General features: G+C 33.5%; 1 protein-coding gene across 7 annotated transcripts in view; it reads left to right on the forward strand.

Annotated features, from left to right (window-relative positions):
* The window catches only part of ADGRB3 (adhesion G protein-coupled receptor B3), a 747,209-nt gene that overhangs the window by 669,024 nt on the left and 52,737 nt on the right, over window positions 1-25,448 (forward strand). For all 7 annotated transcript variants that reach the window (XM_024248975.3, XM_054557672.2, XM_054557676.2 and 4 more), the window contains 4 exons: window positions 14,403-14,553; window positions 17,330-17,399; window positions 19,973-20,039; window positions 22,380-22,465. In XM_024248975.3, the coding sequence (XP_024104743.3) occupies window positions 14,403-14,553; window positions 17,330-17,399; window positions 19,973-20,039; window positions 22,380-22,465 (374 nt within the window). The remainder of the gene's footprint in view (window positions 1-14,402; window positions 14,554-17,329; window positions 17,400-19,972; window positions 20,040-22,379; window positions 22,466-25,448) is intronic.

Consider the following 25,448-nt stretch of genomic DNA (forward strand, 5'->3'; position numbering starts at 1 on the left):
TCTGGACTGAGCTATTTTTTTCCAATAGATAAATATCTTCCAAAAATGTATTTATAGTTATTACTTATGAAAGTAATGTTACTAGAAATAGTTGGTTTTGCCATCTGTAATTTCGGTCCAATATAGACTAAAGTACCCTGACCATAGTTATTTTTCCCACATGCTGAGAAACTGAGAAACTAACCTGGTAGGGTTCCAAACTTTCAAAGGTAATTGTTTATTAAAACAATAACAGGTAGCTTGAGACGTATCTTCAATCTTGCTTCAGAATAAGGGATTTGCTACAATGTGATTTCAGTATTTCTTAATCAGTGGACTGAAATTTTTATTTGCTTCTCGCAATAGCACGAATTGCTTCCATAGAGCTAGTTTGTCTATTCTTATGTTACAAGGAGTGTGTCACAAGAAGTCAAAGAGTGAAGGAGATGAAACCATAAAATGGGATGGTGCACTCAAAGAAGAACCAAGAGAAAACCCGAAACAGAAAAACGGAAAAAACCAGTATTTCTGTATCGTTGCAGAGGACTGGAATATGTGGTTTCAGAGTTGGAAGGGAGTCTATGGTATAGGTCATCTGTTTTTCCGATGGTAATGAGCTGATAAAAATACATGGTCACTTAGCTAACAGAGGCTTCAATGCTTCTTAGCAATGCCACATTATCTAGCTCTTTAATTCTTGGCAAAGAGAATTTCCAGTCTGCTCACAGGTACTCAAACTTCTGATCTCCCTGGGACATCTTTAACTTTTGCATCTGACCCAACTGCTACTCCAAAAGGAATTACAGACTGAGATTATCTCACCTTCCTACCATAAAATATGCTAATTTATTTACATTGACACCCAGTTTTTCTTCTTTTCGGCCTGTTTCAAATCAAGAGGGGACCCTTCTTTTTATTAAATTTCAGTCCTTCTCATGTGCTTTAGATTTCATTTCCATACAACCTCTCCAAAACTTGATGCAGTCAATTGTCTCTCACTCCTGATTCATCAGTTTCTCCATGTGATTCTTCTTTTAGTATTTAAACATGTTTTAATATTTCCCATTGTAAAACAAAAACAAAAACAAAAAAAACTCATATCCACATCCTCTTTTGCAGCTTTAATTTTAAGATACTGATAACTACTCCTCGTAATTATTGAGAACTTAGTATATGCCAGACATATTCTGTGACCTTTCATTTATCAACTTGTTTAGAGAAGGGTGAGGGGAGCTCACTAGGAGCATGCCTACCTGTGGAGCTTCCATTTCACTTCTGCCAATGGAAGTGGAGCCAGCAGAGGGCTGACTCCCCACAGGAATCTCACTCTTTCCCTGATAATCTGGGAAAGAGTGAGTGATGGCACCAACTAGGATCATGAAAATGGAGAAGTGAGTGGAGTTTCTATATCATTATTAGATGCAATCAAATAAGGATTGGTGATTGACTGGATGTGAGGGAAATACAAAGATGATGTCCAAGTTCCTGGTGGGAATGATAATGTTCTTTCACTGATAGCAAACACGGAAGGAAGAACTTCCTTAAGGAGAAAGACAGTTCATTTTTGGAGATAGTAGGCTTGAAATATCTGAGGTTGGATAGCTCAGAGATAGGCAAATAGGGATTTGAAATATAGGCACAAATGGAATCAACCAATCTCAGGGTTGATTGGTACTTTGTTATAGAAGTCCTTTGAAATCTCCATGAATTGTCACACCTAGAATTCCATAACAGGCCCAATGGTGTCATTTAGTGTAATTCAATTGTAGTGGTTGTTTAAAAAAGGAGGCATTTTTCTCTTAGGTGTCTAGAGAGGTCTGAGGACAGGATTAAATGATAGCCTGCCTTCTTCCTGCACCCCACCGTGGCAGCATTACTTTGTTTTTGCTTAAAAAAATACATTTTATTGTTCAAAAGTTCATCCTAAATATTAATTATCTGATATCATTTTCATAGCAGGTTCTATAAAGAAGTATATTAGTTCTAATATCATTATAGACTAAAAACATGAATGCATAGCAGAATGTTCCATGTGTGTTGTTCTTTTGAGAACTTTAGGAGCTGCCTAAGTCTAGATAAATTACTGTAACGGGTTGAGAATATGCATGAATTGTTGTTATTGTTAATACTTTTGAGAATTTGCCAAGAACTAAACACTTTACACTTATTATAAGCAATTTTTATAGTAATCCTACATTGTAGGTATTTTTCATTCCCATCTTACAAATGAAAGATTGAGGGTGTGAAAAGTATGATAATTTGCACAAGGTCACACATTTGGTAGCTTTACTTACCAGCAGTCAGTCCATGACTGTCTAAATTGCTTTTTCTAAACCCTGGGTGTACATTAGAATCACCTGAGGCACCTTAACAATTCTATGCTTGGGCTTTGCGCTAGACAGATTACGTCAGAATCTCGGGGAATAGCACTAATAGATCCACAGTTGTTAGAGCTCCCCAGGTGATACCAATGTGCAGCCAATGTTGGGAAATACTAGCTTGACTCTAAAACCTAGGATCTTTTTATACCATGCTGCCCCTAAATCAAAAATTGTTTTCATTCCACATTGAAATAGTTCTGTGATACCAACAAGACCATTGATCAAACATGATAAACAGAATAAATAAATGTCTTCTTGATAGGAAAGCATTATCCTCTTCTGCCTTCAAAGTTGTACAAGAAATATTTTCAAGGCCTAGAAATCTCGGCAACAGGGCTGCAAGATTTTGTTTGCTTTGCGTGTTGCAAGTTGAAAGCTATTTTATATTTACATTATTATTATCCTTGGTTTTGAGTGACTATATATGGTGCTTGCAAGCTGGGAAGGGATATCTAAACACACCTGAGGGCACAAACCTACTGAAAAAGGATTTCCTCTACAGATAAAGAACATAGTGTAAATCAGTTTCTATCTTACAGTTTGCAACATGGTTTTTACCCTTTGCTTATTTATTTAAATTGACAGATAAAATTGTATGTATTTATCATGTACAACATGATGTTTTGAAATACATATACATTGTAGAATGGTTACATCTAGCCAATTAACGTAGGCATTGCCTCACATAGTTATCATTTCTGTGGTGAGAACATTTAACACTTTCCTCTGGTCTCTCCAGACATCTAAGAGAAAATGCTTCCTTTTTATGAACAACCACTGTCTTAGCATTTTGAAGTTTCTAAATTATTAGTAAAGATTTCGTTGAATTCTTGGCCTTATTTAACAAGTGACTTAATTATATTTCATTTTGAATAAAATTGTTATTTTTTTAAGCCTGGAGATAACAGTATATAATGAAGCATCTGCTGTGTATGATGTACAAATGTTTGAATTTCCAAAGCTCACATTTCAAAAAATCAGATTTTCCTGTTATGTGTGACAAACTTTCCAAGATCTTCAAATTATGAACATGTTTTCCACTAGATGACATCTGTGGAACAGATTTTTTTCTCTGCTGACATATATCTAGCACTTTTTTTCTTTTTAATAGTGATGCTTTATATGAATATGAAATTATAAAAATTTAGCAAATAAGAGTTATTGTTTGAGACACTCACATTTAGAAATTGCTTTTATTGCTCCCTCATTCATCAGTCATTTTGTATCTCACATAACTTTATATTGACAGTTTCTTCCGTTCAGAGTTAGTCTTGTGACAGATATTTTAATTATGTAGAAAATAACCTGCTTCAAAATTTTCACAAATTGAAGGTTGTGTAAAGGGTTGAAGAGATGATGTTTCCTCATCATAACCTTGTGCCATACCTTGTAAGCAAGTACTGTAACTTGTATTTAATGATGAACCAAGAGTTTTCAAGAAAGAACTAAAGTCCATCATATCTTTTCTATTGATATTTTCCATAATATCCAAGGGAAAGAAAGCATGGGCCAAGTACTTGGGTCTATGAGAGAGGTTTTTCAGCTGTTTACAAATGACACTGCTGTCAATGTAGCATGTCATAGCAGCTGTGGAAAAAGGGAGGTTAGGTGAAGTGATAATAACAAAAGGCTTCTGATACAATTTTTTTTTTTTTTTTTTTTTTTGAGACGGAGTCTCGCTCTGTCGCCCAGGCTGGAGTGCAGTGGCGCGATCTCGGCTCACTGCAAGCTCCGCCTTCCGGGTTCACGCCGTTCTCCTGCTTCAGCCTCCCGAGTAGCTGGGACTACAGGCGCCACCACGCCCGGCTAATTTTTTGTATTTTTAGTAGAGATGGGGTTTCACCGTGTTAGCCAGGATGGTCTCGAACTCCTGACCTTGTGATCCGCCCACCTCGGCCTCCCAAAGTGCTGGAATTACAGACGTGAGCCACCGCGCCCAGCCCTGATTCAATTTTTATTGCCATCAAATTTTTCATTTAATTTTTTGAAATGAACCTTGTCTTCACAATGCCTATTGGTTTTAGTGATTCATTTCATTAGTTGAGGTGCTTTATCCAGGTAACCTCAATTTGCGCATGTGTTGATGGAATTTATATAGCCAAAAATATATTTGGAAATGGTGCATTTCTCTGTTTTAGTTGGTGGTGATTTGAACAATAAAGGCTCATGATTTAATATAATTTTTGTTTATTTGTTATAACATCTATTTATTTGTCACACACGTACTTTTTATTTCAAAAAGAGTAACAGTACTGTTAAGAATATGGATAATCATTGGAAAATTAATATTAGAAAATGAGAACCCTTTAAAGCACAAGGCAACATGTTATAGTGGAAAGAGCACATGTGCTTCTTTATTTGCTGAGTGTGTAACTTCAGACAAGTTATTTAAACTCTCTGAGCTTCATTTTCTCCTTTGTAAAACATTTCCTGTACAGCATTGCTGCAAAATTAACGTTTAAGCAGAGTAGGTGCTTATAAGTTAGTTTTCTCATCATGTTTTAAGATGCAGTCAAACATCTTCAAATGTGCTTATTTTGCCAAATAAAAACTATCATTTATCAAGCACTTACTATGTGTAAAGTTATGTATTACCTTTGTGCAAATCCCTATTTTAGCCATTATCTTATTTCATCTTCATAATAATTTATTTTTAGACTGCAAGAATTATGGTCTTCTGAATAATGTAAATATGCAGTTATTAGTGCAGCCTTTAAAGAACTGCCTTTGAAATCACCGTGGTCATCACCAAAATTTCTTTCCATAGCATAATTAATAAGTAAGGAGTTACTTGTGTGTCAAGAATTATATTGTAAATGCTTTGTACATATTTTATTCCATGTGAATAGCAAGATATATGTATTCTTAATTTATTTATTACAGGCAAATCAGTATGCGAATTGATGAAATTATCTAAACAAATAATAATTGCTTTGTATGTAGGAATTAGTTTAGTTTGTCTTATATTGTTAAAATGTTACTATAATTGCAAATCATTATTGATTTCTTCATAGATACTATAATTACAGTGTGCAGATATTGATACTCTTTAAGGGTTTCTAAATAGTGTACTGAAGTGCTTCATTTCAGTATTCTGTTTTTCATTTTTTCTAGCAAAAGCACAATTCTCTATATTTTATCCCCCATTAATGTTTTTAATATAATCTATCTGTCATAACAAACATATTATCTTTTGCTTTTTGAAAAATTTACAAGATAGGTATCTAATACTGCTTATTTTTAAGATGCTAACAACTTTAGCTCATTTATTTGAATGTTGGAAATAAGGTAAATATAGTATTATGTATATTTTTCTGAAATTATTGAAACCTTGCCAAGCAAAAAGCAGTAGTTATATTTCATACTCTAAGAAACTCATCACTGTAATAATAGCATAATATTTTTTCAAAGTGAAATTAAAGACTAATTAATGTTTGAAAAATTTAATAAGACAGACTGATATATCTGATGAAAAATAGGAAACATAGACGAGTAACATTAGAAAAGGAAAAATGTATTTCCTAAAAGGTGTAAGAGAACATTACATACAATCATATATTGACACATTGAAATATATAAGTGAAGTGGATAATTTCCTAAGAAAACACAAATTTTCAACATTAATTAAAAAGTGAATAGCCTGATGAGGGCTTTAATTAAAGAATTCTTGGTATTGTAGAATTTTAGATCTAGGAAAGCCTTTCACAACTGTATAATAAAACTCTCATAATTTGTAAGTGAAAATATTGAGGTCCAAAGTTTTTGTGGCCTACTGAAAACATCCTATTAATTAGCTATGGAAATTAGGAGGTCATGGGTGATCCCTGTGGGATAAAAGTTTAGGGGAGATGCTAGACGGCAAGAAGAAAAGAGGAGAGCAGGTAATATAGAAGTTGAAGTGTGGCTTAATCTTTCAGGAAGTTTGACCACAGTTGGAGAAAAGAGAGAGAGAATAAACCAATGAGAACCAGTGAAAACAAACCAGAATAATGGACAGTTGGTTGTTTGGTTGGTTGGTTGATTGGTTGGTTGGTTGGTTGGTTGGTTGGTTGGTTGGTTGGTTGGTTGAACATAGAAACTTGAACAGATTCGTAGGCTAAGAGAGTGAGTACATAAGATAACTAAAGGAAGAGAATGTAGAGATGACTAAATATGGAATCAAGCATAGTTACTATTTTTTGATATTAGATGTGAGAACAGTGGTTATCTTTGGGAGGCTTTGTGACTGGCAGGATGGAGATGTTCTAAATTTTTATCTTGATTACAGTTACATAGGTGTATGTATTTATACAAATGAATCAAGTTTTATTATAATATTTATTGTGGATTAAGAAGCATATTTATTTGTAAAAATTTATTACTCTCTGTACGTGGGTGAGTGGGCTTTTGAAAGGTAGGCTTCACAGTATGTACATCAAAGATGAACCAGTATATGAGAGTTTTTTCCCTTTGGGGGAGAATATTAATCTCTGACATTCTGAAAGTAGAAGTGAAGGAGAAAGGAGAGGAGGAGGGTCCGATGGTTTAAAACATACACTTGTTCCTGCTTGTACACCTGTCCACTAGTGAGGTTGGTATCTGACTTCAGAAACCTACCCATTCGATTACTCCAGAAACTAATCTTCCCTGTGACAATGCTGAGCTGTGTTGGCTAGAGAAGGAAACACAAAGTTTCCACTATTCTGTATGTAGATTTTTCAACCAACCATTCTTTTTCAGCCCCATATGAAACTGCGTAAGCCTTGTGTTTCTGGTCCCCACATTCAGAAGGTCCACAGAGTGAATAAGCTTTATTACAAACAACATTTCTATTACCCACCCCCTGCCCTGCCACCCTATAAGCAGGTAGGCTATAACTTTCTCTACCACTCTTTGTCAGTTAAACCTTCTTTCCTCAGAATCTTCTGAATTTGTCAACACCTTGAGTTCATGGTGTCTACCGCCTATTATTTTTTCTTTGTGACTTGATAATTTGGTCATTTTAGTGTGGTTTGGGAGGTAGAAGACAAATTGGTAATGTTTAATTAAAAATTTTGGACTACATTTTCCAAATGACATTGTTGCTAATATAGAAAACTTAGATTTGTTTATTGATCTCAGTGTATAGGAAATAAAATTTTATATATTGATCCTGCATCCAACCAGCCCATTGATTCTTTTTACTATTTCTAATAGTTTAAAAATTGATTATTTTTGGATTTTCTAATAAGGAGATATATTATCTGCAATGACAACAATGTGTATCTTTATTATTGTCTTTTCTTGTATTGTTTTCGTGAGAAACTATTGTACAACTTAGAATAATAGAAGTGATGGTAGACATCCTCCTCTTATTCATGACTGATGGACATTAATCTAGTATTTTACTATTACAGATGATTTTCACTACAAGATTTCAAAAGATGATCTTTATTAACCAAGAATGTTCACTTCAATATATAATTTCCAAATAACGTTTTTTAAAATTATTATTTGGGTTCTGAATTATATCAAATGCTTTCGCGTTTATTAATGTGACCATATGATTTCTCTTCTTTAATCTGTTAATGTAATAAATTATGGGGAGGTCATTTTTGATGTTGAATCATCCTGCATTACTTGGCCCACTCTAATTTGATACTGATTTATTATCCTTTTACCGTATTTCTAGATATAATCTTTTATTTTGTAATTTCACATTTATGTTTGTAAGTGGAAGTGGCTTACAGCTTTCTTGCTCATTTCGATATCAATGTCATGCTAGCTTCCTTAAAAAATGAGTTGGATACTTCTAATCTTTCTCTTTGACCTGGAAATGGTAATGTGAATTTGGATGTTGCTTACATTTGTTAGAATTTGCCTGTTGGTGTATGAAAAATGATACTGAAATGATACTGAAAATGATACTGAATTTCTACTTTTTTTTGAAGGACTACTTCTTCCATTATGACTCCATTTTATCTGTTATTAGTTTTATCTCTCATAATTTATGTTTTACTAGAAAAATGTCCATTTTACGTAGCTTGTCAAGGGTGTGTGTATATATATATGTATAACTATATATATATGTATAGCTATTTTCATTCCTAATCTTATTTATTTTGCTTTTTCTGTCACCTTTAAATATCATCACAATGGCCAAGGTTTCGCTGCTTTATTGGTCTTTCAGAGTCAGCTTTGGCTTTATAGACGAATTTTACTGTTCTTCAAATTTTCTGGTTTGTTAATTTCCGATTTTATCTTTTAAAAATCTATTCCTCTGATTTATTTAAGTAGCGCATTAATTTTCATCTTTCTCTTGTTTTCTATCTATTTAAGGCTATAAATATTCTATTATCATAGCAAAATTTCACAAGTTTTCATATATATGCTGCCATAATTATTATTCAGTTCTAAATAGTTTATAATTTAAAGTTTTAGTTTGTCTTCAATTGATTATTTAAAAGCTTTTTCCTCCAAAAGGTGCAGAATTTTAATTTTGATTTCTAATTTTATTAAATTGTGGTCTGTGAAAATGTCCTGTGTATTATAAACTTTCTTGAATTTATTTGATTTCACTTTCTATCCTAAGAGGTTCCATTTGTATATTAAAAATCTAGACATGCTCTGTTTTTTTATGTATAATATTACAAAGAAAGAATGTTAACCACTTTTATTTATTGCATTATAATCATCAATATTATTCTTTCCTCCATTTTTGGTTACTTTCTGAGAGCTGTATGTTAGGTTCATCATTATAATTTTAGTTTGACAGTTCATCCTTGCAGTTTTCTCAGTTTTTGCTTCATATACTTTGAAAAATTATTATTGTTCTCATAAAGATGTGTTCCTTCTGTATCTTCTTTGTGCCTTGCTCCTTTTATTAGTATGAAAAGTCCCTCTTCATCTTTTTTATTTTTCTCCCAATACTAACATTGTGACATCTGGTTTTTACATGTTAGTATTTGCATAAGCTAGCTCTTTTCATCTCTGTTCTCTGTCTTCCTGTGTCAGTCTTTGGGTTTGCAGTATGTCACATAATTACATTACTGGAATTAGACTTTTTTCATCCAATATGAAAGTTTCTAGCTTTTAACAAGTAAATACCAAGTATTACCATTTATTGTGATTTTTGATGTTTGGAATTAGTTTATTTCCTTACTTTATTTTCTATTGCTCGTGTTTTCTAGTTTGTTGTCCTCGTGCTTACCTTTAATTGAACAGATAGATTTTTCTTAGTTCAATTTTTTCTGCTATTTTACAAATGTATTGTTATTATTTTTTGTGGTTACTGAAACATTGTTAACATAAATGTTCAAGCGTATTTTTCTATAATTTAGAATTATTCAGTATCTTATCCCTGAGAATATCTTAAAAAAGAGGTTTAGAATACTTTTATTTTCCTCTGCTCCCTTGCCACTCTAATCTCTCTCATCTTTGAACCCTTCCTGATATTATTTTCAATTTTATGTTTACATGGCTATATTTTTAAAATTATATAAATTTATGTAAAATAAACATTTATTTAGACTTATTATTTTCTTTTTAAACTATTTATGTATTTATTTATTTTTAACTATTATTTTAAGTTCTGGGGGTACACGTGCAGCTTTGTTACACACGGAGACTTACTACTTTCTTTGCTATCTATCAGTTCTTTTATCTCATTCCCTCCTCTTGGACTTCTTATTGTTAGTGCTTTATATTGTCTAGCAATTCTTTCAAAGAGGATCTTGAGGTAATTAACTTCAAAGTTTCTTCCAATTTAAAAAATATCTTTCTTTATGCCTCTCTCTTGAACAGTGGCTTGGCTGGGTGTAGAATTCTATCTTCAAAGTTATTTTCTCTTAGAATGTTTAGAATCTCTTTCTACTGCCTTCTTGCACCCTGGGTTGCTTGCAAAGAATCTGATGTCAGTCTGATTCTGATGTCTTCGTCAATATCTTTCTTTTTACTCTGATAGCTTTTCAGATTTTTCTCTTTATTCTCTGTTTTCACAGATTTCATCAAAGTATATGCATGCATGCACGTGTGTGTGTTTGTGTGTGTGTGTGTGTGTGTGTTATCTTTAGTCTCTCCTACAGCCAGGAGAATTTTTACAGTGTTTTGAGAAAATTTTCTGTAATATATCTTTAAATGCTACCTTTCCCCCAATTTTCCTGATTTCTGCCTTCTGGAAATACTTTTAAACAGACTTCAGAACTTCTGTATCATCCATGCATCATGACCTTTCTACTTCCCATGTCTTCATTCCTGCTCCCAATACCTAACTTTGGGCTATGTTACCCATCGTCAATCTGTTCTTTATATACTTTTGTTTTCAAGGAATTTCTCACAGTCTCTAGTCCATCACAGTTAACACTTCTTATTTTTTCCTGTTATTTTAAGCAATCTCTTCTGCTGTGTCTAGGAATTTGGTGTGAAGGGTGTACATGAGAGTGTTAGGTAAAAACAGTGCTCAGTTTGACAACTTAAATCCATTTTCAAGTTTTGAAATGTTTGCCAATAACATTCATCAGCTGTGACACTGATAAGACCAGTTTGGGGTTTGGCAAGGCAGGAAAATCAGAAGAATTGAATGATGAACTTGAAACGCTAGTAAGTCTCACATTTGGAAAGGTGAACTGCGAGGCTTAGCCATAGTGGAAGTCGACACATGGAGACATTTGAATACAGAAAAACTGTAGGACCAAAGTTCAAAATAGTGAGTCCAGTGATAGTGATAATTGAACAGTTGCCAAGATATGAACCTCGTTATGGAAAAGGAGATTCAGGGTTTGAGGCTTGTAAGTAGAAAAAACCCTAGTACTGAGGGGATCTAAGGGATGATTGATCACTGGGGGCTTACTGATGTGGATTTGGATTATGTAAGAGAAGAGATCAAACAATCCTAAGCCCTGAACACTAGAAAGGCCAGTTTTATGGAAGCTGATGTGTCATTTGTGGAAAATAATAAAGTTCATTTGAAAATTGCTATTCATAAAAGTTGTATTGTAAAGACTTTTGCAACTTAGCCAATATGACATATAAGTAGAAAAATCAGTGTGTGTTTCCTTGTATGGAGTGTTTGATTTTCTTTTAACTTTTAAGTTCAGGGGTACATTTGGTTGTTTGTTAAGTAGGTAAATGGGTGTTATGGAGTCTGGTTGTACAGACTATTTATCACTAAGGTATTAAGCCTAGTACCCATTAGTTATTTTTCCTGATCTCATTTCTCCCTCCCTCCACCCTTCTATAGGCCCCAGTGTCTGTTGTTCTCCTCTGTGTGTCCATGTGTTCTCATCATTTACCTCCCACTTATAAGTGAAAACATGCAATATTTGGTTTTCTGTTCCTTAGTTTGCTAAGAATAATGGCCTCCAGCTCCATCCATGTTCCTGCAAAGGACATGATCTCATTCTTTTTTATGGCTGCCTAGTATTCCATGTTTTATATGTACCATATTTTCTTTATTCAGTCTATCATTGTTGGGCATTTGGGTTGATTCCATGTCTTTGCTATTATGAATACTGCTGCAATGAACATACACCTGAATGTGTCTTTATAACAGAAAAATTTATATTCTGTTGGGTGTATACCCAGTAATGGGATTGCTGGGTCAAGTGATATTTCTGTCTTTAGGTCTCTGAGGAATCGCCACACTGTCTTCAACAATGGCTGAACCAATTTACATTCCCTCCAACAGTATATAAACCTTCCTTTTTCTGCACAACCTCAGCAGCATTTGTTACTTTTTGGCTTTTTACTAATAGCCATTCTGACTGATACGAGATGGTATCTCACTCACTATGGTTTTGATCCGCATTTCTCTTAATGGTCAGTGATGTTGAGCATTTTTCATATGCTTGTTGACCGAGTGTTTGATTTTATACTAATTCTTCACATGATGAAGCAAAGTATAGCTCCTTTTTTCTATTTTTTCAAGATCATAGATTTTGCAATGCTCTTTATATATGGTTAGTTTTGCGACTTAAACCTCTTTAGTTCACATGTACACATTCCTTAAGTTGAGATAGCTTACCTCCATACTTGGAGCAATTTAAGGATAAATAATTTATCCAGCTATTGTAGAATACTATTGTCTGAAGATATAGGCCTTATTTCTTTAGCTACAACACATTTCCCCATAGTCTGTGGCCATATTATTGTTCGAAGAGACATGATTATTGAAATAAATGTCAGTGGCTCAAAATTACATGTGCTTTAATTTGTATTAGAATTAAAGTGAATACCAGGGAGTTGCAAAGTAATGAACACAATATACAGGAAGTAAATGTTAAAATCTCTGTACTCAGACATTGAACACTTCATTATTTCTTATAAAATTTCAGTACACCAACACTTAGGGTCTAACATTTCAACATATTTACAGTTTGATATAACTCTTTATTGACAGTTTAAAAATAGAGATGGACTAGCTTTGTTAGTGCATACAATTTAATTGAAACAAACATGTGGAGGAAAATGAAAGGGTAACTAATGACTTAGAAAAGTTATCTAGTCTTTGGATAGCAAGTGGAAGAGTTGTCTTTGGAATTCAAATGGATTGGCGACTATAGATCAAAAATAAGCAAACTAGTCAGCCTGCAGATATTTAAACCGTAAATTGGAAAAAATAAAAGTCTTAATGTGTCAAGAATAGGAGGAATTACAATTGGTTAAAGCTACTGCATTATACCTGAGACTAGAGTATAGGTATGAGGAAGTGTTCAAGAAATCCATGATTTTATCATCTTTATAAGCAGAAACAAGTACTAAATAGGTTTAAGTACTACATGAAACAAAGATTCACATGCTGAAAAATTGTTTTGTTTTACTACTGCTTATAATAATGATGATAATAGTCATATTTGGTTGGGCACTTGCTGTATACCTAGCACAGTGCTACTCAGCTTCTTAACATTATCTGTCATCATTTACACAACCTGGTGGATAAACATGCTGAAGTTCTTTTTATAGGATTAGAAGAACTGGCAAACTAAGTCAACATCTGGTGAAATTTAACAAAATTAACAAATCCTATGAATAATTTGGGCCAAAAAATTCTAGTAAGATATTCTGCATTAGCAGTGGATGGTGGTAGAGATGAGAAGATATGGGTTATAGTTTTATTTCTTTGTATTGGTTTTTTTACAATTTTTTTAATTCTACTGTCTTTGTTTTGCCATTTTCCATTTTTAAAAACGGTAAGACTGAGAATGACTGACAAAGGAACAAACTAGTCCTGTTATTGGTTCTGGTTTATAAAGACTTGCATTTCAACAAGATTTATAAAGAAATTATACCAACAGTGAAAAAAGTAGCAACCTTTACCAAAATGAAGCTGCTGATCTTTTGCTGATGAGTCACAACTAATGATAAGCACATTCAAGTTGATTAAGTTACATGAAGAAAAATATCTATAAAATCTTAGCCCCGTACTACTGGTGACATGATTAGCTTTTCAAAATTATTTGATGAGGACACACATTGCAAAGTAATAGTATAGAAGCATTGTATTAAGTACTTTAAAATACATATGTTATTTCTGTACTATGTTATTAGCCAAACCTCATTTTGTACTTTGCTGTTACACTTGAATATCATGCACGTATAAGAGCAAACTAATTTTTTTCTTTTGAAAGGCTGTTACTCTTACAGATATAATTTTAACATCAACACAGATAAAACAACAAAAAACGATTATCTGTTAAAAGGGAAGAATAAAGAATGTAGCCAAAATAATTATGCAAGATGTCTGTAACAAATTAAACCAAAGAAAAGAGAATTTTCATAATTATGTTTGTAAAAATTCAAGTAAAACAGTAATTTTAATCTCCCTTGAGTTCAAATTTACATTCAGGGCTCTTCTCATAAAAATTAAGTGCAAAAATGAAATTAGACTTTTTTTTTCCATTGTAAATACTGTATAGAGCATAAAGACTACAGGGTTTACAATTTCTGTAAATAATTTCTCTTGTCACTGAGGAGAAGTAGATATTTGAAATAAAAGCAATGAATCAGAGATTAACAATCCTCTGAAGAACATATCATTCTCCCTCTCCCAGGTTCAGTGTGAGTCTTTTTGTTTGTTTGTTTCCACAGAGTATCTGCACAACCACCACTGCATTTTTGCACTTTTTCTTCCTGGCTTCATTCTGTTGGGTTTTGACTGAGGCGTGGCAATCATATATGGCTGTAACTGGAAAAATTAGGACACGGCTTATAAGAAAACGTTTTTTGTGCCTTGGATGGGGTAAGCGTATTAATATACCCTTTCGTGCTCTTCTCACAATGGCTTTGAACACATATTAGAAAGCAGTCATGAGTGATTAGACACAGGCTACTTTGTGTCTAATTTAATCTATGGAAGTGAAAACACATGAGCTGGTCAATTTTGAACATTCATTGGTCATTTGGAACTTTAAAAGGAAGTAAGTACTGAATGCTCATTTAGCTAGTCAGTTAACATTCAACAGTGTCTAGATAGTATGAAATGAGATCCCGAGATACCTACACACAGAAAAACAGTGCTCTCTGTTAATATTTTCTGAAAGTGCAAAATACCTTAAAATTTTCAAGGCCTAATGTGTGATGGTTCAGTAGGCGTGTACTCCCATCAAGAAAACTTAGAAGATTTCATTTCAAGAAATCTCAAAGCAATTAAAGAATAAAAGCAATTCATTTCACAGGGAGAACACCATTTAGAGAATTAATGAAACCTCACAGCTTGTCGACATGGTCCTCAAAAGTAGAAACATAGAATTGCTGACAGACTGAGAATTAATTCTTTACTTCTGTTTATTAAGAAGTTTCTCTGAAATTGCCTCAAGACATGGACATCTCAAAGATCTATATTATAGGGCCAATTCTAATGATAGCCTAGTTAATTTAAGAAACTACTTTTAGAAAAAGCCCAAATATACAATAATATCTACTGCATTAGAAGACTGGCATATGGGATGCTAAGAGGAACCTGGGAAATTACAAATAAGTGTACTTATAACAATTCCAGAATAATTTAGGCTGGAAAAATATGATCAAGAACACTTAAATATATTGATTAGGTTTCAGCAAGGTCTATTATGTCTAGCAAATATATTAGGACTTTATCCACAGACAAATGGATAAAGCAGTTAACAAGAAGTTGAAGAGCAGGCCAGACATGGTGGCTCACGCATGTAATCCTAGCACTTTGGGAAGCCAAGGCGGGTGGACTACCTGAGCACGAGAGTTTGAGATTAGCCAGAGCAACATGGCAAAACCGCATCTCTACCAAAAATGCAAAAAATTAGCCGGGAGTGATGGCACATCCCTGTAGTCCCAGCTACTCGGGAGGCTAAGGTGGGAGGATTGCATGAGCCTGGGAAGTGGAGGTTACAGTGAGCCAAGATCACACCACGACACTCCAACTTGTGTCACAGAGTGAGACCCTATCTCACACCAACACAAAAGTTGAAGACTTTGTTCTACTTAGAATTTCATCAAATTTTTGTCTAAATTTCATGACAAAGGCCTTCTAAAGTTGAGGTAGTATTTAAATCAAGGGCCACTTTTGCTGTGAATTAGTACCATTTTAAGAAATACAGAATACAGGTAAAAGAACACATTTTTTGATGAAGAATAAAACATGGTGATTTTCAAGATTGGTGACTCCCTTGTTTAAAATTATTACTAAAGATTTTGAGGAGAGGGTTCACAGACAGTCTCCATATTTACAGCTAATATTAAACTACTCTAGGTAGCAAAAACCTAAACTGATGGTGCTAAAGTATCAGAAAGTTTATGGGTTGGCAGAAGAGTGGTGTATGTGTTTCATTATGGACAAGTACAATATAATGAATCTAGAAAAAAATTAATCTAAATTGTATGAAATAAATACTATTAATTCTTCAGTTATAACTCATGAGGAATTTTTTTTCCTAATGAACTTGGTCCAGTCAATCAAGAAAAATCAACAAATGACATGTATGGAGGAAGAGGAGGAGGAGGGACAAGAAGAGGAGAAACAGAAGGAGGAAAGGGAAGAGGAGGAGGAAAGGGAGTATAAGCATGAGGAGGGGACTATATATTTATAATTTTATATACATATATATATATATATATAGTCACCAGTGTTTGTTTAACACTATGGTGTGTCCTTCTGAGATGTTTTCCATAGTTCTTGTCACTAAATCTCATGAAGGAATGTGATGCCACTAGAGAAGGCTCACAGAAGAAAGAGAATAGCAGGAAGTATGTGAAATGATAGTAAGAAAGAAGACAGACAGAGGAGATACAATAAGATGATTAGATGATGGATTTTTCAACCGGAAAAGGCAAACATGATCTTCCTGAAAAGAAGGCATAACCAAAACTTAAAAAAAACAATCTTTAAACAGCATGGATTAGAGACTCTACCAAAATACAGGGAGGTTCCATTGAACTTGAATGAGGTAAGTGTAATTCCCATAAAAGTAAACTAAAAGAAGATGCTAGCTCAGAATTGGAGCAGGTATGTAGGTAATTGAACTCCCTGTTTCCACATTCTTGTTATTATAAGCAAATTATAAAGAAAGTGTTAACAGATAAGATGTATGGTTTTTTCTATCTTATTATAAGTACAGCTTGATGTGGATCAATATGTGGCCAATGGAATGTTCCACTTCTCCAATATTACATCATACCAGAACATCCAGTTTTTGCCTTTCTGATTTTATAACTATAAATTTCCTTTATAACAGTGTAAACCCCTAGGGAAAAAATAACTTAAAAGATGTACTAAATCTCTGTTATTACTTCCATTTAAACCCATGTCAAATGTGGTGGTAACCTAGCAACACCAAAGAAGTGCAGTAAGTTAAAAGCTCAGGTACCTCTCTCATATTTTTCAACTTGAAAGAAATCCTGTAATAGAAACATACCTTGTGAAGTGACTCATCCAAAGATAGTTTATCTAATTTGAGCATCTGGAGTTTGTTCTGGCTTTTCTTAGACCAGTATGCATAGTGGTTATAGCTAAATATGAATGCGTGACATTGCTTTTCTTGCAGGTTTACCAGCATTAGTAGTGGCCACATCAGTAGGCTTCACCAGAACAAAAGGATATGGCACTGATCACTAGTAAGTCCATCCACAGCGATAAATCATGTTTGTAATTTAACAAATCATCAAAGAGTCTTGGTTGGCACTGCTGATGGCTTGCACTTTATCATGGAATCATTAACAATGGTAGAAATTGCATTAGTAAGGAACAAAACAAGGTAGCTTAAATCTACAAAGGTTAAGAAATAAATGTTGTGGCACTATTCAGAATCTTTGTTTTAGTTTCCTATTTCTTAATAAAACCAGCATATTTGGCTTTTAAAATATTTCAGTGTTTATTGTGCATGCCCAATCTCAAATAAACTGAGAACTGGATAAGTCTTGACATACTTACTTTTTAGAATGTGGTGCTCCTAGGAGCTTCTAATTCCATTGATGATAATGTGTATTGTTATTAACCAAGTTTTGTCATGTTAGTTCAAGTTTTGTTGCTATGTTAGGGTAATGCATTCTAAAAATTATAGATCAAGGGAACCAATGGATTTTACATTAGAAAATACTTGGACTATGGAAGAAATTAAAAGGGAGAAAAGCTATATGATATCAGCTTATTTTATAGGGGTAGTGCTGATAAATTCTGTGAGAGAATTTGTGTTTAAATTTAACATTTTAAATCTAAACAATGCACTTTCATGTTTTATTTTATCTGCATCCAAGTTGAGGAGGCAACTAAGAAGTGGGGAAAGAAATGTGCATCTTATTAAAAGCATATGTTTTAAAGCATGATGTTCTGTTTAATTATTTTGGGTTTGAGGTAGGAATCACTGCCAATTAGACCCTCTGGTAGGTTCGTACAAATTGTAAGCATACTGAGAGATATTATTTCACCTGTTTATCCTAAAGAAACTTCTGAAAGGTTTAAGAAGCTCCTGTCATCAGAGCATTTTTATGCAATCTATAATATTTTTTAAAATTCTGATAGCATAGATGGCACAGTACTGGTTACTACAGCACTAGCACCTTAATTTATTACTTTTTACGATAGCATAATTATTGGTATACATCTATTTTTGGAAAGTCACTGTATTGAGAATATGGGAATAAGTAAGATTATATATATGATGGTTCTTACTTTCAAAGGGTTCATAATTAAAGTCCAGTACAGTACAATAAGTAATGCATTTATTTTATAACTACACATTTTTATAACAGTGTAAACCCCTAGGGAAAAAATAAAAGATATACTGAATCTCTGTTAGTATATCTTGAAAGATATACTAAACCTCAGTTTGAAGATTAGTTTACATAAAATTACAGTGGGAATTTAGTGGCAGAGATTAGTTTACACAAAAATACAGTGGGAATTTAGTGGCAGTCTTAGAGACACAATCTAAAGTGTTCTGTCAGACTAAGGTTTTTTTCTCCAGGTATTTCATTTAAAAATAGATATTAAAGTGGAAAAGTACAGTTTTATCTTTCTGCTGTTACGTCAAGGAGCAATAACTAAATGCAGACTTTGAATATACATACACATATTTGTGTATATGCTGATATAGTATTTCTTTGTGTACATATATAATTAATTACTAGGTAAATATGTTTAAGATATAATTTACATAGATTAACATTCGCCCTATTAAGTGTATAGATCTGTGAGTTTTGAGAAATGCATAAGTCATGTAACCACCATCACAATTAATATAGAGCAGTTTATTGTTAGAACAGATATAGAGCAGCTACTGTTCATTGTTACTGCTTTTGAAGGCAGCATGCTGATTCTGTAAGCTAAGAAGAAATAGTTAAACGGTCAAATGTCAAAAAACAGGTGCATGAAATGGTGGCCATGACTTTTTGCATCAGCAGCCCCTCATGCTTCCCTCATTTTCACTTTCCCGGATTCTGCATGGGCAGATGTGCCACCCTGCAAAGCCTCCAGTGTCAGCCCCATTCCTTCTGCATTTCCCTCTGCTGTGAGAGACTGTTTCTCCCCAAATGGATTATATTGTCTCTATCAATGCAAACCTACATCTCTTGGTGAATTTAGTCATTGAAACAAACACAGCTGCACTTATTTTTATTCAGAAGTTTATCTTTAGGGAATTTTCTTAGTAGTTTGGTGAAAAAGTAAAATTAGAAGAAAAATAGCATGCAAATGTAGCTTATCCATTCCCTGCAATGATGGCTTTTAAACCAATTTCTCCCAATATTTCAATGACCTTGAGGAAGAGCAGGTAAATGGCACGTCTAAAACTCTAAAAAAAACACTGTTCTTGCTTTAAAGTACATTTGAAAAAATCCATAATAGATATAAAGCAGCATTTTATAAAATGTAAATAATACTCAACTTTGTAATGAGAGTAAATATAGAAACCTCACTGCAATAGTAATTTGTCTAAAATGTTTCAACTGCCTGAAAGTAAAACCTTATAATAAAACTTTCTTTTCAGTTAGATGTATATAGTATTTCTTGCTTATGAAATGATATAATTCTAGTTTTTTTCTACATCTTCTATGTATTTTTTTTATTACAAATGTTTAACATGTGCCAAAATTCCAAGGCTAAATGTATAATCTAAGTTGTTTGTATCACACTTTAGTGGTCTAATACTTGTCACTAATTTTTGTTAGTTCTTATCTAATGTTATTTTCAGCTGCTGGCTCTCTCTTGAAGGAGGACTACTCTATGCTTTTGTGGGACCTGCAGCCGCTGTTGTCCTGGTAAACATCAAAATCAACTTATTTTGTTTTCTTAGAAAAAAAAAAAAGACTACTTTCTTTCAATTAGAGTGGCAATTTTGATAATGTAGTTCTTGTGTAGAAATTTTAAAGTTCAATGGACTATTACTCTGATTGAATATCAATTGTTATTCAGCCTTTTATTATTCTAAAATATTCTTATTTTGAATACTGAAGAATATTAAACTGGGAGTGTGGTATTTCTCTTACAGTAATTTCAGATTTGTGAAGAAGTTTGACTAAGTCTTAATGAATTCTTCCTCTTTAATGTATAGAATCTCATCATTTACCGTAATGTCACCTTTACACTATTCTGTACAATACATATGGTTATTGCATATCGTTATTAATAGGGAAATCTCTTTAAGGCTGCCCCTACCAAATATCTACAGGAAATATATTCTCGACCTCAGTGATATTGACATTTTGGATTATATGTTTGTTTGTTGCAGAGGCCGTCTTACGTGTTTTAGCAGGTTCAGCAGCATCCTTCTTCTCTACCTACTACATACCTGTAGTACCCCCTAGTCATAACACTCAAAAACATCTTCAGACATTTTCCGATGGTCCCTGGGGGTCAAAATCATCTCTGTTTAAGAATCATTGCCATATGTTGTAGATAAGGATTTTAAATTTCTCTTTTGAAACCACAAAATAATTGTTTAAAATTTTAGACTATGGTAATGTGAAATATTTCTTTCCAATTTGCCTTTCTCTTTATCCTTTTGGATTTATTGATTACAAGTTTTCTTGCCCAATAAATCTTTAAAGAAAATAAGGGAGGAAAGAAACTGTCTAAATTAAATACAAATATTCATATTGCTATACAATTATATTTCTAATTGGAAAGTTACTCTTTGGTTTCTTGAATGACTCATTCAAAAAATTGGAAGGTAGTGACATCCTACTAATTCTGATATGTCAGTTTTTTCTTACTTTAAGCTTGTTCTCCCTCAACTAAGCTGTAACAGGGAGCAGAAACTGTCTATAATTTGCAAGAAAAATAAAATCAAGGCAAGAATCTTAGAGCAGAGGGAAATCAAAACTATTAGACACCTTTTTTTGTCTGCTGCTTGAATTTTTATTTAATCAACTGAATTATTTCCCTAAGCTTCTAGGTTAATGCCCATGTAACACTAAAATGAAGAAACAGAGTATGTATATAATTGAAACACCAAAGTATGGTCTTTGGAGGGGTGACAAATTGCCTTATGATTAGGTTGTAGATTACTAGAATCCATAGAATACACTTTTTCTCTTCGTTTAAATGAGAGGTACATAGATGAATAAGTATTCTCTTGATTAAATGGTATCTTGTCAGGATATGAAGAGTGACTCTTCCTAAGTCCATACTTAATAGGTATGTTTTGCATCTTCCTTACATTAGCAACTGGACACATTTTAGCTTTATATTCACCATCTTCATTGGCAGCAGGGCAGGGTTACACCAAGATTGGAAAGAAGCAAGAAGGCAAAAAGAAGAAAATATTTTTCATTTACTCATTGGACTGGATCCCTTGATCAGAAAGCGTTGGTAGATTAGAGAATTGTGGGGGGCTCATCATAAGCTGGTACAAATAGACATCTATGCAGTTTTTACAGTTTTACTTGAAACAGGAAAAATATGTGTGATTTCATTTCATGTGTCATGCAAAAGACCTTTTAAGTGAGAATAAGAAAGTCTTAGAAAATGACAGAACTGTACACTACAGCATATTTTAAAAATTGGCACTAGTGTCCATTGTGAAGAAGATTCTGGTGAATTGAATAGGCTTTCCTTTCTGCCTAGAAAAGCAAGGTACATCAAAATGCTCCCCTTCCACAGAAAAGAATAACCACACAGCATGAGGCATTTAGGCATTCTGTCCTCTGTGTTGGGAATAATGACAAATCTTCAGCACCTTTTGCTGCCAGGGCCCACCCTAGCCTCATACTCTAAGATTCAGAATCTCCTGGCTCGTCGGCATAGGGTAAAACTCATTTAGCCAAATGATTTTACCCAGGGTTGACTCAGACAGAAGAATGCCAGATTGGCATAGTATGGTACCATTTAAAAGTCAGGCAATTGAAGGTTAATTTCCCCAGTGTTAACTGCAAAGCATGAAAATTAAATGAACTTAATGTACTTTACAACTTTAAAGTAGCACACCACTGTTAAATTGTTCCGTATGCCTCTGCGCACTTATAAAATGTTTGAGAGTGCTTCATACCACTACTAGTGATACGGTGGTTATGAATTGATAAAAATAGGATTTTCAGGAGAAACAGGGACGTGATTCCCTTCAATATCATTGAAAGGTCAACTTTGTTTCTGTTTGACAGGTCAACATGGTGATTGGCATTTTGGTATTTAATAAACTTGTTTCCAGAGATGGAATCCTAGATAAAAAGCTCAAACACAGAGCCGGGTAAGCTGCAATTGGTGGATTTTGAAGGTTATTTACCAGTGAATCCCATACTCCAATTTCAGACCATCACTGACTGCGTTTGACTCTGCCTTGAATTTTGTTATTGATGTACTAGTGTGTCCAGTAGATGCTGCCATATAAAAGTTTCCAATGTGCTATTTTTAAGCCATATGACCAAAAATCTAAAAATACTATAACAGACCATGAAGAAATTCAGAGTGTATTCGTGCATATTGCCTGCTTGTCAGATAAGACCATTAAACATTAAGGCTTTACTTACAATAGTTGTCGTTAGGTAAGGGTTTTCAAAGCCTTCCTGGTTTTGGTCACAAAGAACAGGAGGTAGACTGAACACAGTGTTGGTATGTGACAGAACAGAATCAGAACAAGCAAACCTAAACAGGGCAAAATACTGTATTTTCTTTGACTAATTGTATATATCAGGAAAAAAGTCTTCACTTGGAATAATTACTTATCAAGCACTATTTATGTCTTACATTTTCATTCTTTATGACATTTTTCATCTAACTGGTTAAAAAGTTATTCATAATTTTCACACTTCAACCTCATAAAATTTAGAAAATCATCTCCTTTAATTTTACTGTTATTATATAAATATCTGATGACTTATTATATATTATAATATATATCTGGCCGGGCACGGTAACTCACACCTGTAATCCCAGCACTTTGGGAGGCTGAGGCGGGCGGATCACGAGATCGAGACCACAGTGAAACCCCGTCTCTACTAAAAATACAAAAAAAATTAGTCGGGCGAGGTGATGGGCACCTGTAGTCCCAGCTACTCGGGAGGCTGAGGCAGGAGAATGGTGTGAACCTGGGAGGGGGAGCTTGCAGAGAGCTGAGATCGCGCCACTGCACTCCAGCCTGGGCGACACAGCGAGACTCCGTCTCAAAAAATAAAATAAAATAAAATAAAAAATATGTATATATAATGACAGTAACGTCTCATATATAGATTATTAGTAGCTTTTTAAGGTTACATCATCCTTTATCATATAAATTTGTTGACACTTGAAGTATTAATGCCTTTGACTTTTTCTTTGTGTCCTTCCCTATGAAAAGTTTACAGCTTTCTTCTTTCCATTGAACTGTAACCTCATTCGAAACTTACCCATGTAATATTCTTTTCTTCCATAATTTATGGTATTATTTAATAGTCCTACTAATTGATCAGTTACTTATGAGATTTTAAGTCCTTTATGTTCTTATAACCTATGTAATGATTTATACAATAAGATAATCTGGGTTTTTATTTTCCCTAGCAAAAGACTAAATTTAATGGCTTTCAATATAAAAATTTGATATCATTTATATAAAACATTAGAAATGCAATAGCGTGATAAAAACATGACTGAAAGTTTCTTCCTGAGGGGGGATCACTTCTCTCATTTAGAGGCTTTTTTCACTGCAGACGAGTTTCTGTAACATCCTTAAATATGTACACTTGAACGTAGTACAAGCCCAGCTTTCTACATCATTTGAACACAAAATTTTCACACAATTATTCTTGTTATTATGCCACATGTGGTGGAAATTGGAGTAAGCTTCTTCAGTTATTTCTGTCCAGATTAATCAGGTAAGAATATACTGATCAGACTGAGTACTGGGATAGAAACTCAGTTCTGCTGCTAGTAGTACAAACTTACATAATTTAAACAACATCAACAATAAAATGGGACCCTTTAGTGGTTAAGATAAAGCTCTGCAATTTACTAGCTGTGTCTATGTGACTTTGGGCATGTTACTTTTTGCATCTCAGTCTCCTCTTCTGTTAAATGGAGAAAATGACTCCTGCCTCATAGAGTATATGAAAATATGTGTATAAAGCACACATCAGAGTATCTAACATATAGCAAGCATTCACTCAACAGTGGCTGCTCTTCTGAGAAGCCAACCTGAACAGATTAGGTTGTTTTTGAAGGTCTCTAACTATCAGTCAAGAATCCATGATTCCACCATCCACGACATGAAGGTCATAAAAAGAGATGCGATCATTGAAACAAATATGATGTTGAGGATTTAATAAAAAACAATTTAATAAAAAATTTTAAAAACAAGTGAATACCTTTATTTTTTCTTATTTAAGTATTTTATGTGTAAAGCTCAGTTTAATTCATATAGCTCTTTATAAGAGATCGTATAGGTTTAGAAGAAATGACAATAGTGTCGTATTATGAATTTAGAAATTATCCATCCCAATCTACATATTAACAAATAAGTTATTCTAAACATATTCTTAGAAGTTACATATGTTTCACTGGCAAAACTGAGTGGGTGTTTTTCTGGTTCAAAGGCCGCTGCTAGAGAAACAGAAATGTTAACTTATGTTATAAAAGCAGAATGTTGGCTACTGTCCAAAGCAGAAAAGAACAATTAACAAATTAATTACTTTGGGTTTTCAAATTATATTTCTAATATAAAGTACTGTTTTAGCTTAAGCAAATATAGATTGAAATTTGTACTCCATTCCAAAGTGTGATTGAAGGAAATGTTTGGAAGCTATAGAGGCTTGAATAATTTTAGTTCACAGAAAAGTAGTGAGGACAGTGAAGAACAGTCCCCAGTGAAGAAGAAATAATCAAAATTAACTAAAGAAACATTAAGCAGGAAACTAATTGGTCGACTTGACAACCGATCCTCCTAACTGTAAAAATCATTTCAGCTTATTTGAATATACACATATATCAAGCATTTGTTTTACAACTAGGTTGTTATTTAAAACCAAATATTGTACCAAGATGTTCCTTCTCTCATTTTTTCTGTTTCTTTGTCTCCTTTCTTCTTTTTTATAATCAGTTATTAGAAACAGCCAACCATATAGTTTGTGCTCAGTAAATATTTATAAGGAATTAATAAGTGAATGTTTAATAAATAATACAATAGTTTAACAAGTTTTATAATACCCAAACTATATTAATATTTTTTCTACTGAAATTCTTTTTTCTTTTTAACTTTTAAG

This window comes from Pongo abelii, chromosome 5 (genome assembly GCF_028885655.2).
Source record: "Pongo abelii isolate AG06213 chromosome 5, NHGRI_mPonAbe1-v2.0_pri, whole genome shotgun sequence".
Classification (NCBI taxonomy): Eukaryota; Metazoa; Chordata; class Mammalia; order Primates; family Hominidae; genus Pongo; species Pongo abelii.